The 14,842-nt window shown below is 33.8% G+C and overlaps 2 protein-coding genes across 12 annotated transcripts in view; one reads left to right on the forward strand and one right to left on the reverse strand.

Annotated features, from left to right (window-relative positions):
- The window catches only part of LOC107618644, an 86,753-nt gene that overhangs the window by 71,023 nt on the left and 888 nt on the right, over window positions 1–14,842 (forward strand). Inside the window, exons 1-8 of one of the 11 annotated variants that reach the window (XM_016320758.2) lie at window positions 7,255–7,488; window positions 8,070–8,191; window positions 8,558–8,611; window positions 9,893–10,088; window positions 11,403–11,549; window positions 12,138–12,240; window positions 12,905–13,085; window positions 14,335–14,544. In XM_016320758.2, coding sequence (XP_016176244.1) covers window positions 11,454–11,549; window positions 12,138–12,240; window positions 12,905–13,085; window positions 14,335–14,380 — 426 coding nt within the window. In that variant the 5' untranslated portion in view covers window positions 7,255–7,488; window positions 8,070–8,191; window positions 8,558–8,611; window positions 9,893–10,088; window positions 11,403–11,453 and the 3' untranslated portion in view covers window positions 14,381–14,544. Of the gene's footprint in view, window positions 1–7,249; window positions 7,489–8,069; window positions 8,192–8,557; window positions 8,612–9,892; window positions 10,089–11,399; window positions 11,550–12,137; window positions 12,241–12,904; window positions 13,086–13,179; window positions 13,434–14,334; window positions 14,555–14,842 lie in introns of those variants that run through there. The other 10 variants (XM_021110451.1, XR_002353295.1, XR_002353294.1 and 7 more) reach the window with 10 other exon arrangements.
- Window positions 197–2,625, reverse strand: LOC110266806. The gene is made up of 2 exons (XM_021111826.1): window positions 2,275–2,625; window positions 197–748 (listed from the first exon to the last, which is right to left on the reverse strand). Exons 1-2 carry the CDS (start codon window positions 2,458–2,460, stop codon window positions 197–199), a joined length of 738 nt encoding a protein of 245 aa, XP_020967485.1. The 5' UTR covers window positions 2,461–2,625.

Raw genomic sequence — 14,842 nt, forward strand, 5'->3', positions numbered from 1 at the left:
ACATGAATTAATTATTCTGTATTCTAGATTTTGGATTCTGAATTATATGAATTAATCATTTTGGATTTTGGATTCTGGGTTGATCCTTATGTGATTTTGATTTTTGTTTCAAAGTTAAGTTTAGATTGTTTTGTTTAGTTTTTCTGTTTCTAAAGTCTTTGAATTTAGATTTTGAGTTTTCATAGGAGTATGCTTCTCAGACAGCATCCACTGTCAGTGACTTATCGACAAAGTCTTCTAATTTGTATCCCATCTTTTTCAATCTAAAAATTGCAGCAACTGCATGCTTGCATGGAAGCCCTATATACAATTTTAATAAATCAAATACCATAATGACAGAGTAGATAAACTTGATATAACTAATGATAGCATAGTATACATGAATATATGGGCATTCCTTTCCCTCATAAACAAAGTAATCCTTCAAGCACTCCTTGAACTCAGCCATTGTGTCAAACTCCATACCCAACTCAAAGTACACTTCTCCATAGCCATAACCTGTTTTGTGCTCTGGACATTGGTGTTTATTACCTCCTTTATCATCTGATGAAATAGGGGACACAAATGCTTCACTCTCATAAACATACTCTTTCTCTTCTTCAGAATCAACTTCTTCTATAATGGGCTCAAAATCCTTAGTGTGACTTGACCCACTTTTATCTTGTCTAGAACCAGGTTGGGCCTTAGAACCACTAAGTCCAGTATGTTGTCCACCTATATTGCCCCCTGAACCAAATCTAACATTACCCCTTTGATAAACCACTATTTTATGGTTTATCTTGTGCTCAATTGAGTGGTTTTTATCAAGTCTTTACACACTTATTCATACAAATTGCATGGTTTTACAATTCCTTCCTAGTTTTGTTCTATGATTGAAAACTTGCTTTCTAAGCCTTTAAATTTGTGTATTTTAATTCTCCTTTATACCATTCGATGTCGTGATCTGTGTGTTCAGTGTTTTCAGGCTTTATAGAACATGAATGGCTTAGAGGATGGAGAGGAAGCTTGCAAAAATGGAAGGAGCACAAGAAATAAAGGAGACAACCAGCGAGCCTCGACGCGCACGCATGGCTCACGCGTGCGCGTGATCTGGAGATTTTTATAGCGACGCGTGCGTGTACCTGACGCGTACGCGTGGATTGGAGTTCTGCAAGACAATGCGTGCGCGTGCTTGACGCGTACGCGTGACACGCGAAGATGACCAGCGACGCGTACGCGTGACATGCGCGATCTACAGAAATAACAGAAAATGTTGGGGGCAATTTTGGGCCGAGTTTTGACCCAGTTTTTGGCGCAGAAACATAGACTAGAGCCAGGGAACGTGCAGAGACTCAACACACACATTCTCATTAGCATAGTTTTTAGTTTTAGTTTGGAATCTTAGAGAGAAATTACTCTTCCTCTATGTTTTCTTTTACATTCATAGTTTCATAGTTTATTGCTTTTGCTTTGGACATTGAGAAGAGTCATCACCTCCGTTGAAGTTATTATTCTAGTTTGTTCTCTTATTCCCTTACTCTTCCATATTCTTAATTCTTGTTTAGAGTTACAATTGGATTGTTTTTAGAATTTATTAATGCAAGAGGTATTTTTCTATTTAAATTTCATTATTTGTTTAATTGCTTCCAATTGAGTTTAATTATTATGTTCCTTTTTTACTTTTCCTATAAAACAACGAAGATGGTATTCATGTTGATAGAGTAGACTCCCAACTTGACTTGGAGGTTGATTAAAAGGAGATACCTGAGTTGGAATGCTCAAGTGATTAGTTAATTTGGAAGTTGTTGGCTAATTCTCTATTTACTAACGCTAGTCCTTCCCAATGGAGAGGACTAGGATTTGCGAATAAGAGTTAGCTCAATCACTTGACTTTCTTTTATTTAGTAAGGGTTAACTAAGTAAAAACAACAACCTCTTTATACTACACTTGAGAGAATTCCAACAAGGATAGAACTTCTAATTAATCATTCCCCCAGTCAAGGCTTTTTATTTTTGAATAATATAAATCTCTTTTAATTTTCATTGCACTAAATTACAATTATTTATTTTCTATCATTCAACTCTCAAAATTTCTCTAAAAACTCATGATTAATAAAATAGCACCCTTTTGTCAACTCGTTGGGAGACGACCTGGGATTCATACTCCCAGTATTTTTATTCTAATTTTGTGACAACCTTTCTAAATTGATAAGCGAATTTTTGCTGGTTAAGAACTATACTCGCAACGTACTTCTTATATTAATTTCTTAATTGGCTGATTTTCGCCTCCATCACCCTTCCACTAGGACTAAAGTTGGGCCAAGCATGTTTCTTTTTTTTCCCCGCATACTTCCTTGAATTAGCCTTCTTCTTGTCCGTATTCACATTTCTAGCAGCCTTCCCGTCAGCACCACCCTTCCCATTATCACAATCATCTTTCTCATTAGCAGCCTTCTTATTAGTATGTGTCCTCAGCTTCATTCTGTCTTCGTCACCATTAGTGTCACTAATCTCATCATATGCATCTGAAGGAGGATTGTATGTCTCATCCTCTGAACTTCCATCATCTTCATCAGATGAGAATGAGGAGGAAGAATCCTTAACTTGAGCGGCAGCCTAACCTAAATCCTCGTTAACATAGCAATGCTCACCAACTGGGTGTTCAAAGTATAAATTAAATTCTAAACAGTCATTCACCAATAAACTATTTCTCAAATCATTTATCTCAGAATCTCCCTTAATCACATGCAGACCAAATTCTAAATTTCGAGCTGTGGGTTCTAACCAGTACATTACAGCATAATCAGCATATCCTAAACTCTTTAGTAGTTCTTCTAGATAAAAAAAGTTCACTAAATCTAAGTCCATTGGAGGACATTTATGTACCTTTCCATCCAAATACTTCAACACCCCATTACTATCCTTCCCAAGTCTCCCACATGGTAAAACACGGGTACTGCAAAGTTAGACATCTGCAGCACCAATAAAAGACAAATTCAACAACAATAACAATAGGTAATAGATAGATATATTTGAAAGTAATGTAGATTATTTAGTAATTTTAATGATTGATATATCAAATTTTAATACATAGATAGACAAATTTTAATGTAGATTATTCACTAAACAGGACAATGTAAAATTATATATCAATTTATCTAAAATTCAGATAGATTAGTTCATACCAATGGAACATTTTTGTGTGTGCGTATATGTGGTGGAGCAAAGAAAAACATCATTTTCAAGAAGAACATGTAAGATTTAGAACAGACACAATATTGCATTGCAGTAGACTAAATTGCAAACTTATGAAAGGAATTGAAGCATCAACCTCAACAAAACACATAAGCTTTTCGGTCAAAATATACAGAGCATATTTGTTGTTATTGAATCCTAAGCCATGTTCTAATTCAACCCTTCATGCAAAATTTGAATATAAACAATACTCCAAATCACAGGTTTCAAAGCATGTTCAATGGCAGAGACTGTGAATAAAACCACCTTTAACTTGATCATACACATGCAATGGCAGAGAGAGTGAGTAACGAAGCTTACCTCTCAACAGACAGTACTCCGTCACGGCACCATCAAAATGCCGTCAATAGTTCCATCGGGACCAACGTCTTCCTCCAAGTGAAACGTCTTCAATGAATTTTGGAAGGAGAGAATTAAAATTTTTTGTAATTATAGAGAGTAAAAGAGGGGTTCTATGTCATTACATATGAAACTTGTTTATTTTTAATGGAATTGTTAGGGGCCGGGTTGGATGGCCCATTAATCTGCCCATCCAGGTTGGCATTTAACTGACACATCATTAACTTAACGTGCGACATAGGCATGGTCAATCAGCTCTAGAGACAAATTATTAACGGAAGGGCTAACTTGTCTAACGGAGTTAAAAAATAGGGGCCGGATAGGGGTTTTTTTTTCTAGGGGCCTCATTGTCTTTTGATATTATTGTCAGGGGCCGTTTTGGGTTTTTTCTCCCGATTTTTTAATTTTCCTTAAAACTCCGTTGTTTTGAGGCTGGAATTAAAAAAAAACCTAACCAAACGTGATGTTTTGATAAACCCCAATTTCGTAGTTTATCTTGTGCTTAAATTAGGGGATTTTATCACCTTTTCTCACATTTATTCAATGAAATAGCATGGTTTTGCAACTCTCCCTTAAATTGTGCTTAAGTATAAAAACATGATTTTTAAGCCCTTAAATTGGTGATTTTAATTCACTTTAATTCCATTCGATGTCTTGATGTGTTTGTTGAGTGAATTCAGGTTCATAGGGCAAGTATTGGATGGAAGAATTGAAGAGAAAAGCATGCAAAAGGGAGAATTCATGAAGAAATGAGCATTTGGAGAATTGAGGGCCACGCGCACGCGTCATCCACGCGTACGCGTGAGTAGAGGTTTTGGTCAGTGATGCGCACACGTCTCCCACGCGTACGCGTGACGCTCGACACGTGACTCACTTAAAGTGAAATCGCTGGGGGCAATTTCTGAGCTGCCCAGGCCCAAATCCAACTCATTTCTGAGAGTATTTCATGCAGAATTTAAGCTTGAGCAAAGGGGAAGCACTTAGTTAGTCATAATGAGCTTTTAGTTAGTTTTCTTGAGAGAGAAGCTCCCTCTTCTCTCTAGAATTAGGATTTTTAGGGTATTTGTATTTTAGATCTAGGTTTGATTATTTGTTTTCATCTTGTTTCCTCTACAATTTCTTGCTTCTACTCTTTCATTCTCATGGTTTGTAGTGTTAATTTCCCTTTTCATGTCTCTTTTATGTTGATGAATGCTTATGTTGGATTTGGATCTTCTTTGATGTAATTTATGTTTGATGTTCTTTTATTGTTGATTTGAGTTGAGAATTTACTTCCCTTGCAATTAGTAGTTGTTAGATTTTATTATTCTTGTACATTCACCAAAATTTCCTTTTATACCTTCCAAGTGTTTGATAAAATGTTTGGTTGGATGTTAGAGTAGATTTTGAGCATTCTTGGCTTGGAAAGAGAAATTAGGTGATCTTGAGTCATTAAGACCCAACTCATGTTGGTGATCTAGAGTTGTTAGCTAGTTTGATTTCCGTTGACTCTAATCTCTTACTAATTTAATTAGTGAGTTGATTAGGACGTTTGGATTGAGATTAGCTAGTCTTATTAGACTTTCTTCGAGTGTGAAGATAATACGTTACATTCTTCCATCGTCGGGGATGACGTAATAAGATAAATTCTTATTAATTATTGTTATTAGTGACTAGGATAGAAAGCCTATATTTTCAACCCTTGCCATGAATGTCTCTCTTTATTAATTGCTTTCTTTAATTTCTCTCTTTACTTTTCTTGTCATTTATTTTCTTGCCCTTTTTATCAAATCAAACCTCCCCCTTGTATTCCTTCATAGCCAATAATGATTCACTTCATTGCAATTCCTTGTGAGACGATCCGGAGTCTAAATACTTCAGTTAACTTTCATCGGGGTTTGTACTTGTGACAAAACCAATATTTTTGCATGTGAGGATTCTTTGTTGGTTTAGAACTATACTTGCAACGAGATTTCATTTGTGAAATTCTAAACCGTACAAGAAACCGAGCATCATGTTCCCCTCCCCTAACAAAGACACACACCATACCTCCCTCCCTTAACTCTAATTTCCTCTTCCCGCAACCGAAGAGAGAAGACACTCCACCATTGTTACCACAAGTGACACTGGTAGTAACCACCAGCGGTTGCCACCGTCGCGGGTCGAAGCTTCTGTCGGCGGTGTTGTTGTCTGAACTCTGAAGCCTTTGTCATTGTCGGCGTCGTCTGGTTGTCGGTAGAAGGGTTTGAAGATTCTGTCGTCGGCGTCGGCGGCTGGTCCGTTCGGAGTTTCTGTTTTGTCGCCGTGGACTTCAGGCCTCCTCTGCTCTCTACCACAGTGAGTTCTTAGATTATTGTTGTTAATTAATTTTTTTATTTTGCTAACTATATGATTTTCTTGCTGCAGTGAGTTAATCAGTTTCTTTTTCAGTTAATTTTTTTTGGATTTTGTTAATTATATGAATTAATCATTCTGTATTCTAGATTTTGGATTCTGAATTATATGAATTAATCATTCTGGATTTTGGATTCTGAGTTGGGATTGTGTTCTGAGTTGGGTTGTTCATTATGTGATTTTGAATTTTGTTTCGAAGTTAAGTTTAGATTGTTTTGGTTAGTTTTTTTGTTTCTAAATTCTTTGAATTTGGATTTTGAATTTTCTGAGTTTTTGTTGTTGAATACTTGATTGAGAGATTTTTGTTGAAATTTGCTGCGATTCTGAATTTTTTTGTTACTGAGGGATTGAATTTTTAAGTGTAAGTGTAAGTTTGTGATTCTTAACTTTTTGTTGCGGGGTTGCTTGGGATTTTTGGGGGTCGGTGTTGAACCACTGGAGTTTCGCTTGGGTGTGGCCAGACTCGGTGAGAGAATGTTTCAATTCTTGGATGGATTGTAGAGTAAAATAAGGGGGGAAAGGTTCTGTGGATGATGGTTTTTTTCTCGGTGTTGTGGTGTTTGTGGAAGCATCGAAACGAAATTATATTTAATGGTGGTAAGTGCAATTTGGTGGTGTTAAAAGAGGTACTGATATCAGTTATGCATTGGTTGAAGGAGTGGGAAGCTAGATCTGTGGGTATTGAGGGGGTTGAAATTAATAATTTTAACCCTTTATGAGTTCTGCTTGCTTATTTATTGCTTTTTTTTTTGTAGATTGTTAGTTTATACTTCTGGTTTGTTTTTCTTCCTGGTATGAAAGGGATATTGTTTGTATCGAAAAAATTATTGTAACGAGTACTTTTGCTGATTATTTTGTTATAATTTAGAAGTTAATTAAAAAAAATTTATTTTATAAATTTTAATGATAAAACACGAATAAGTTATTAAATTTGTATATTTAAAATTGTGTATTAAATTTTTAATAATCTTTTTATATCTTTAATGAAATCGGTTTAACCACGATTAGATTCTGGTTGGACCAATTATCAGTTCAATGATTAGTTCGATTTTTGCAATCTTAAAAATATTATGATTCTAAAAACCAGACTAAACTGGTCGGTCGAACTAGGAACTGGAGATAGAAACAGTCTGGTCCCATGCCTAAAACTACATTTTGAAAATTGCCCAGAAACTGCTGAACCGGTCAGGAATCGGATGGTTGGACCGGACCGAAAACCGGTCGGTTCTTTCAATACCGCGCCATTTCACTAATTTAAAAAAAAAAAAAAAAAGAAACCCACCCTACGCGTGAGTCCCCCCTTCCCCTAACAAGTAACAACCCCCCTTCGTGAGTGTGTCACTCAGCCATAGCTTCTTCAAAGTTCACAAATCACAATTCACAACCCAAACCAAAACCCTAGCTTCTTCAACGGTTCCGCCGCCGCCGTCTGTGGTTGTCGGCGCCTCCGCGGCTTCCTCCTTCCCCCTATCCCAAACCCAGACCCTCCCGTGGCTTCTCTATTCGAGGCTTCCAGCTGTTCGCCGTTGTCTCTTCGTCGGGGTTTTTCACTTTTTTCTTTTTTGCTCTATTCTGATTTCTGAATGTTTGATTAATGATTTGATTTCTGAATGTGAAATCATTGATTTTGTGGTGTTGTTGAAATTATTGCTAAAAATAGATTTGTTATGCTACTGCATCTGTTTTTTAATATCTGATTCTGCTGTTTTTGAATTTTTGTTGATAGATTTATTGATTTCAGGGTTTAGGGTGATTATTTGTTGCTGTTCTATAAGGGAAAGTTACTTTTCTTTTTGGCTGGTGTAAAGTATTATTTTTATTTTAGTTTTCTACAACTATTCATTGTAAAAATGTTTGATTGTCATGTCTATAATTTACCATTATAGTCCTAATTCTACAAGAATTTAACCACTTTTATACCTAGGTGATATGTAAACAAAATGTATCGAGGCAAGAAAACAAAATGTCGTAATTACCTAACCTAAAAGATATTTGCTTGTTTGCTTAGACGAAATCTATTCATTATCGGCTAAAATTCTCTGCATATTATTTGTTCTTTTAACTAGAATTCATTTTGCTTATGTGTTGTTAACTTGTTATCCTTTTGGGGTTCTCTTTCACAGAACACAAGAACTTGTAGCTTTGTCTGGAGCCCACACTCTTGGAAGTAAAGGTTTTGGAAGCCCAACTTCTTTTGACAATGCATATTATAAGATTTTTTTGGAGAAGCCTTGAGCAAATATAGGTAAGCTCATAACTAAGTTAAAAGATTGTTCTCTCAGTCAATTCTTTGTTTAATGAAAATGATATGGAACTGAAGGAGTTGAAGGCATAACATGCCTTCAAGATTCAGTAACTAGCTTATTTTGATGATTTGTGCCTGTCAATGGATCTTAATGTTAGAAAAAAAATTTCAGTTTCTTTGGCATCATTTTTTTTGGCAACAAACTATAAATGACATGAACATCTGTGATTGATTTGATTGTATGCTCATTTTTTTGGATAGACCAAATATGTTCAATCTTTTTTTTTTTGTTACCTTTTGGTTTTATGAACAACTTTTCTTGTCATTCTCAAATGCTGGTTTTGTTCTCTCCGGTGGCATGTCAAGTGTGATTGGCCTTCCTTCAGATCACACACTTGTTGAGGATGACGAATGCTTAAGGTTCTTTATCCTTTCAAAACCTCTTATATTTGATTTCCCTTATTGTGAAAATGACCTACTGTATTATATGCTAAGCACCAAGATTTCTTTACAAAAACGTCGTAAATGCTTCAATATTAGGTTTAAATTATTATATGAATGGGTAAAAACAATTTAGGATTAGAAGCATAATGTTCAATTTTAATATTTAATTTTTTTTTTACTATTTAACTTGAGTTTGTATTTTGATAAAGATGATAAAGATCTTATGGTTTTGGTTGATGACATTTCATGTAGTGTTTTAAATTTAGAAGATATTTTAAGATTTATATTAGACTATAATTATATTTTAGAATGTTTATTTATTATTTTATTCTAAAACGGTTTTTCGGTCAAACTATAGTTGAACCAGTTGGACTAGTAAACTAGTGAACCAGTGCTTAGAGCGGTTGGATGACCAGTCTGGTTCTCAGAACCTTGGAAAATATAGAATTTGGAATTTAAACCAGTAGCGGTAAATGAAGTTAGGTGATATCTAGTTCTGATACTTTGAAATTTGATTATTATGGGATAAGCATTGCTTTGTTGGAAATCCCGTGAGTTTAATGAGTTTGTTTTAGGTAATTACTTTGAGATTTGTTTCTTGATGTCAAGACTTTGTTTTGATGCTCTTTATTTTCCGTCTACCTATGCTACTTTGTTTTGGGAAAGTACAACTATCAAAAAAAGAAGTTTTTAAGTTGGACGTGATTTATGGATTGCATTATCTGATTAAGAAACATGCTGGAGACCACCCCTTGGACTTGATTTATGGATTGTGTTATCTTTTGCTCTCGTGTTCATTTAAGCTAAGAAAATATTTTGTACTAGTGATTAATTTATATCTATTTTTGCATTATTATTTATTTTTAAGAATTGATACTTGATTGTTATTAATGTGTTTTTGCAGACAAGCATTTTAAATTCTAATTTTAATTTTATTTTTATAATTTTATATTTTTATTTAATTGTAACTGGGTTAGCCAATTCAACTTGTAAACCATCGGTGGAACCAGTGACCCAATGACCTGTCGTATGACCGGTTTGGTTACGATTCGGTTTTGATCACTATGTTTGAGACTTGAGAGTTGCTTCATAAAACTATGAAAATATGAGACTTTAGTTGATTTTGAATTTGTATGTATTTTTTAATTTGCAAAGAGAGCATGTTTTTATTATTGTGTGTTTATTTATAATTTAATATTACTGGTTTAACCTCTAGTCTGGTAACATGAATGGTTTGATGTTTGGTTTGGTTTTCAGAACCTTGCGTAACACACACACAGAGGTGTCAGCCAACCCCTGCCACATTCTGTTTCTGTTTCTGGTTCTTATTCTGCTTCCCTTCGGTGTGCTTCCCTTCGGTGTGCTTCCCTTCAGCCCTTCTGGCCTTGTTTAAAGGCCTGGTTTTCTACCTTTCACATGCCATTTTCTTGTGTTTATTACTTAATTTCTGAAGGTTGGTTCATGTTAAACTGATTCATGACACCCCCACACAATCTTTTATTTCTATTTTTTTCCTGATGTTTGTTTTGTCCTCAGTTCTTTGGATTTGCTTTTTTTTTTCCCCTGCAATTTACATAAACTTTTTCTGAAATTGTTGTCTGATTCTGTTGTTGCTTTTAGTATTATGTTACTATAATACTCTGATTGTGTTGTACTTGTTATTTTGTTTAAATGAGACTGATTGAGGTGTGAAGAGACTTTCATGCTTTAGGTGGCACTGCACAATTTAATTTTGTTTTTGTTTTCGTTTTTGTTTTTGTTTTTTTTTCTAACTAAAAGTGATAGATCAGTCTTAGTATGATGTAATTTTGCATCTTACTATCTTAGTGGGGTTCAAATTTTGAAAGCCTTCATCAGAAAGCTGAAAGTGTTAAAGAGAAGATCTTTTGGTTCGCACGGAGGCTGAAAGGAAATGGGTTTGTGCCCCTGAAACTTTTGAAGGAAATGGACAAATTTGTGCATGCTCGTTCCTTTCTCATCTAGTTTTGGACAATGCTTTTATTTTCATTCAATATCTTTTTTCAAGCATTTGAAAAAATCTTTGCTGAAGAGCTTGTAATTTTGTAGTTTCTTTTCCTTTGCATGGATCATGATTAATTACCAACATTTAATTCTAGTGAGTGTATTGCCCAATTGAATGTTAACATTTATAGTTAACAAACTAACACCTCAATGCAACAATTACTCCTATATTGCCAATTTTCTACTTGATATTGTTTGTGTTTACTTTTGGTTAGTATTATTCTTAGGCCATAATAGGAGGGTACATATGTTTTTTTGGGTTGAATGCTCACTCCTATCCATGTCTTGACAAAAGGATGCATTTGTGTTAGTCAGGCAATATCTAATGTATAATGACATCAAATTTTCGTGGACATAGATCAATGTTTTGTTTGTTATCATACAATGCAATGGAATTTGATTTATATGGTTGACCCAAAAAATGAATAAGGTTTACATGTTGCTATTTGAATCTACCCTGTTATGATTCATACATGGTTTTCTAATATTGCATATTAGTTGTGAACTTCTGATGTTAATTTTTTTTTTAAAAAAAAAGAAGGGTTCTAAAATTGTTTATCTTTAAATATAATTTTTAGCAGGGGTTGGGATCTTTCATTTCTCGATTTGATCATCACTATAAAACACACCTGGTCTTTCATATTAGTTGTGTGATGTTGATTTTGCTTGTTATAATCTTATCCTGTTCTCTTTTTTCAATAAAAAAGAAGGGTTCTAAATTTATCTTTAAAATAATTTTTAGCAGGGGTTGGGATCTTTCATTTCTCGATTTGATCATCAGTATAAGGAACACCTCATGGGAGGATTGAGAACTATGGTTAGGGGGTATAAAGATAGCAGGTTGGAGGTTGAATGTTTGATCTGGCTTTGCTCCCTTTCAGAGCTTGAGATTGTAAGGATTTTGTTCATCATCTTTAAGGATAATATCATTGTTCTCTTTTATTTTAGATTCTCGTTGTGTGTTTATTTTTGTTGAGTTATATTTTTCACCAGAAAATAGGTGTCAAAGTAGAGCTCTCGTGTTTAAATTAAAAATTTTAAATATTTTTAGTATTTGTCATTATCGGTAAATTCCTGTTGGCATATCTTATTTTGGTAGAACTCAATTGTGATTCGACAGAGTTTTATATTGGCTATCAAAAGTCTAACACAATCATCCTCCTTTTTTTTTTGGTAGAAATAATTATAAATTATTAAAAAATATGGAAGAAAGTAAATGTGACTAAGATGAGGTATTCTTAAGAGAAGGTAAAAAATGGACTTGTATCGAATTGGATAATAGTGAGTTGAAATGTTTTTCATAGAGAGCCTGCCATTTTGACTGGGTTTCGTATGCAAATCCAGTCCATGATATTTGATTGGTTTTGTCGTTGACTCATTGTGTCTGATAACTAGAATGTGCTCTGCCACTTCTGGTTCCAGGTTAAGATTTGTTATGGAAGTTCTTTATAATGATATTCAAAGTTTGGCATTTTTGCAGGATATGTTAATTAGCTTGAAGTTGCTGATCTTTCAGCGTGCAAAAACGATAGGCTATGTTGGCCTGGCTAAGAAATTCAACCTTAAGATTATTCGAGCCATTGGTATGACTTTGTTACTTAAGATCATGCTTTTCTGTATTCTTATATGTGTACTGTTCCTTGATTATGCGTGCAGTTTTCCTATGCTTCTATTGAGTTGATTTATATATCTTCTTTTTCTTGTTCCATCTTTTTATATAATACATACTGTTTACTTAAGTTGAGGCAGGATTCAAGTATTTTTATTATATTTTGCATTATTAATATGTTTTTCTTTTGGAAAACAAAAAAAGAAATATAGAAAGAGAAAAAAGCATATCTGTAGAGTAGGACTTTGTGTAGCCTCCTTTAAGGGTCTGGCTCAGATTTTTCTCAGTATGTCTGTGTGTAATAGGAATTGATTAAGTTAATCATTTAACATGACTTTTGCATGCATCTCTTGAAATAATTGAAGGACTATAACCTCTATCCCGACTTCTCGATATTTATAAGTTGAATAGCTTAATGGTGAGAATTAATAAATCATAAGTCTTCTTGATTTGCGTCAAGTTATTTAGAATAGCAACAAATTGGTTTTCGCGGTATTACTTGTAACTAAGTACAAGTCGTTAATAACAAGTTCCTGAATATCATTCCAGTTTTGGTAGTACTTAGGTAAATATGTGTACTAGCTACTCAAACTGTTTGGTTATACTAATTTTCTGACTATCATTGGTTCTCGATGCAGCTGTTGTTTTGATGGAGCATCTTAAGGAAGAGTTAAAAGATTTATTGCTTGTTGCAGATATGGATAAATCTGCGTCTTTTTTGGATGCTTGTAAACTATTGAAATGTTATAAGGAGGGTACTACAACTATTGAAGAGCTAATTACAGACATCGGTACTGATATACAAGAATATTTGAGGAGGTACGTTCCAAACATTTCTATTTCTGAGAACTTACCAAATATAGTGAAACTATGGTAATTTATCTGCCAAACAGATTGAAATGCGAATTTGTAGTTAACAAAGTTGATGTATGTTGATATTACATTGACATTTATGAAGTTTGGTGCTGAATGCTAGAGCTGTGTCTCCAGTGGATATAGAGGATGACTCTAAATGATGTACAATAAAGTCGTGTTCGTTTGTTGGACATATTTCGGACACGACACTCACCGACATTTGTCCGACATGCGTGTCTGCTATGTCCAACCTGCGTCTTAATAAAAAATAAAAATTTTTTCACCGGACACGCTTGGACACACCTAAATACCATCACGTATCAGCGTGTCCAGTCTTATTCTTAATACATTGAAATAAATTTAGATATATCATATATCATTATTTATTAAAAACAAAAAATATTTTAAATACTTGATATAATTAAAATAAGACTTTAAAAATAATTAAAAAAATAATTTATATTTTAATATCAATAAAATATCAAAATATCATTACGACTTATCTAAAAAATATTTTATATTTTATATGTATGCGTGTCCCGTGTCTTATAAGATTTTAAAATTTGTGTGTCAACATGTTCTGTTTCATATCGTATCGTGTCCCGTGTTCATATCTGTGTCCGTGCATCATAGGTTATCTTACTATAGGTTATCTTACTAGTTAGTAATGGATAAATAGAAAGTTATGCAGTTGTTCATTGAATCTTGATAGCTGTGAAAGATGCACACGACATTTGCCTACAAGCAAATTTAATAACCATTACTAACCAAGCACTAATTACTTGGATGTCTGACCTAATTATTACTTGTAGTATGTAGGATCACTTTAATATATATTCATTTTCTACGTAGACACTTGCCTTCCTCGATACCATATTTGATAAGTATCTGAGGATAGGAAAGGTTGAAAGCACCAATACAATGGTGAGTGGAGACATTGACAAGATAGAAAAATTGTTTTTAAGTTTTCTATTAGACAAAAGATTGGAGAAGTTTTTTTTTTCTAGGATAGATACATTTTGCCATCTATTTTCTCGTCCAAGCAAGTTGTCTTTCCCGATATCTCTATAGTTTTGTTCTAAGACGTTACCGAATGGGATCTTACTTCTGATGCTAGCGTTTGTTTCTTCATTTGGCCATTATACCTTGTGCATCTTATGCTTCCTATTGGGGTATGTAACGTAAACATTAGTATCTTGATTTGTTTGTACAGACCATCAACGTACAAAAGAGAGGAGGAGAAAGATGAAAGACAGTAGTGGAAGATTATGGTGTTCTTGATGACCTGAAACTTACAAGCTTACTTATGGCAGAAGTTGAGTTCGACTTTTCTCATTGGCGGATGCATACTTTCTTTTTATAGGTTTTCCACTTTTTTTTTCCCTTTGGGGTCATATTCATAAATTAATTGTATTCATCTATTTTATAGCTAACATTGCTGGAGCAATCTAGCAGGAAAATTTTGAATATTATTCTTAGAAGAGGTAATATTGGTTATTGGGAGTTTTTGGCTTTGGGTTTCATATACTTACCTTATTAGGATTTTTCTTTTTATAAATTGATTTATTGATATATGCCTTTCTAAAAATGATTATTCTAAGTGTACATCAATATCAATTATCAAAATTGAGTACCAGTATAAAATATATGTTGAAATATAAAATACATATTAAAAATAAGTTAAACAATATATATATTTATATACAAATATATGATAATTA

The sequence above is a fragment of the Arachis ipaensis genome, chromosome B09 (assembly GCF_000816755.2).
Source record: "Arachis ipaensis cultivar K30076 chromosome B09, Araip1.1, whole genome shotgun sequence".
Lineage (NCBI taxonomy): Eukaryota > Viridiplantae > Streptophyta > Magnoliopsida > Fabales > Fabaceae > Arachis > Arachis ipaensis.

Coding starts and splice junctions, on each gene's coding strand:
- LOC110266806 (XM_021111826.1), bottom strand. CDS start 2,460: ATGAAGCTGAGGACACATACTAATAAGAAGGCTGCTAATGAGAAAGAT. Junction 749..2,274: donor ACTTTAGTCCTAGTGGAAGG/GTGATGGAGGCG, acceptor GTTTATCAAAGG/GGTAATGTTAGATTTGGTTC.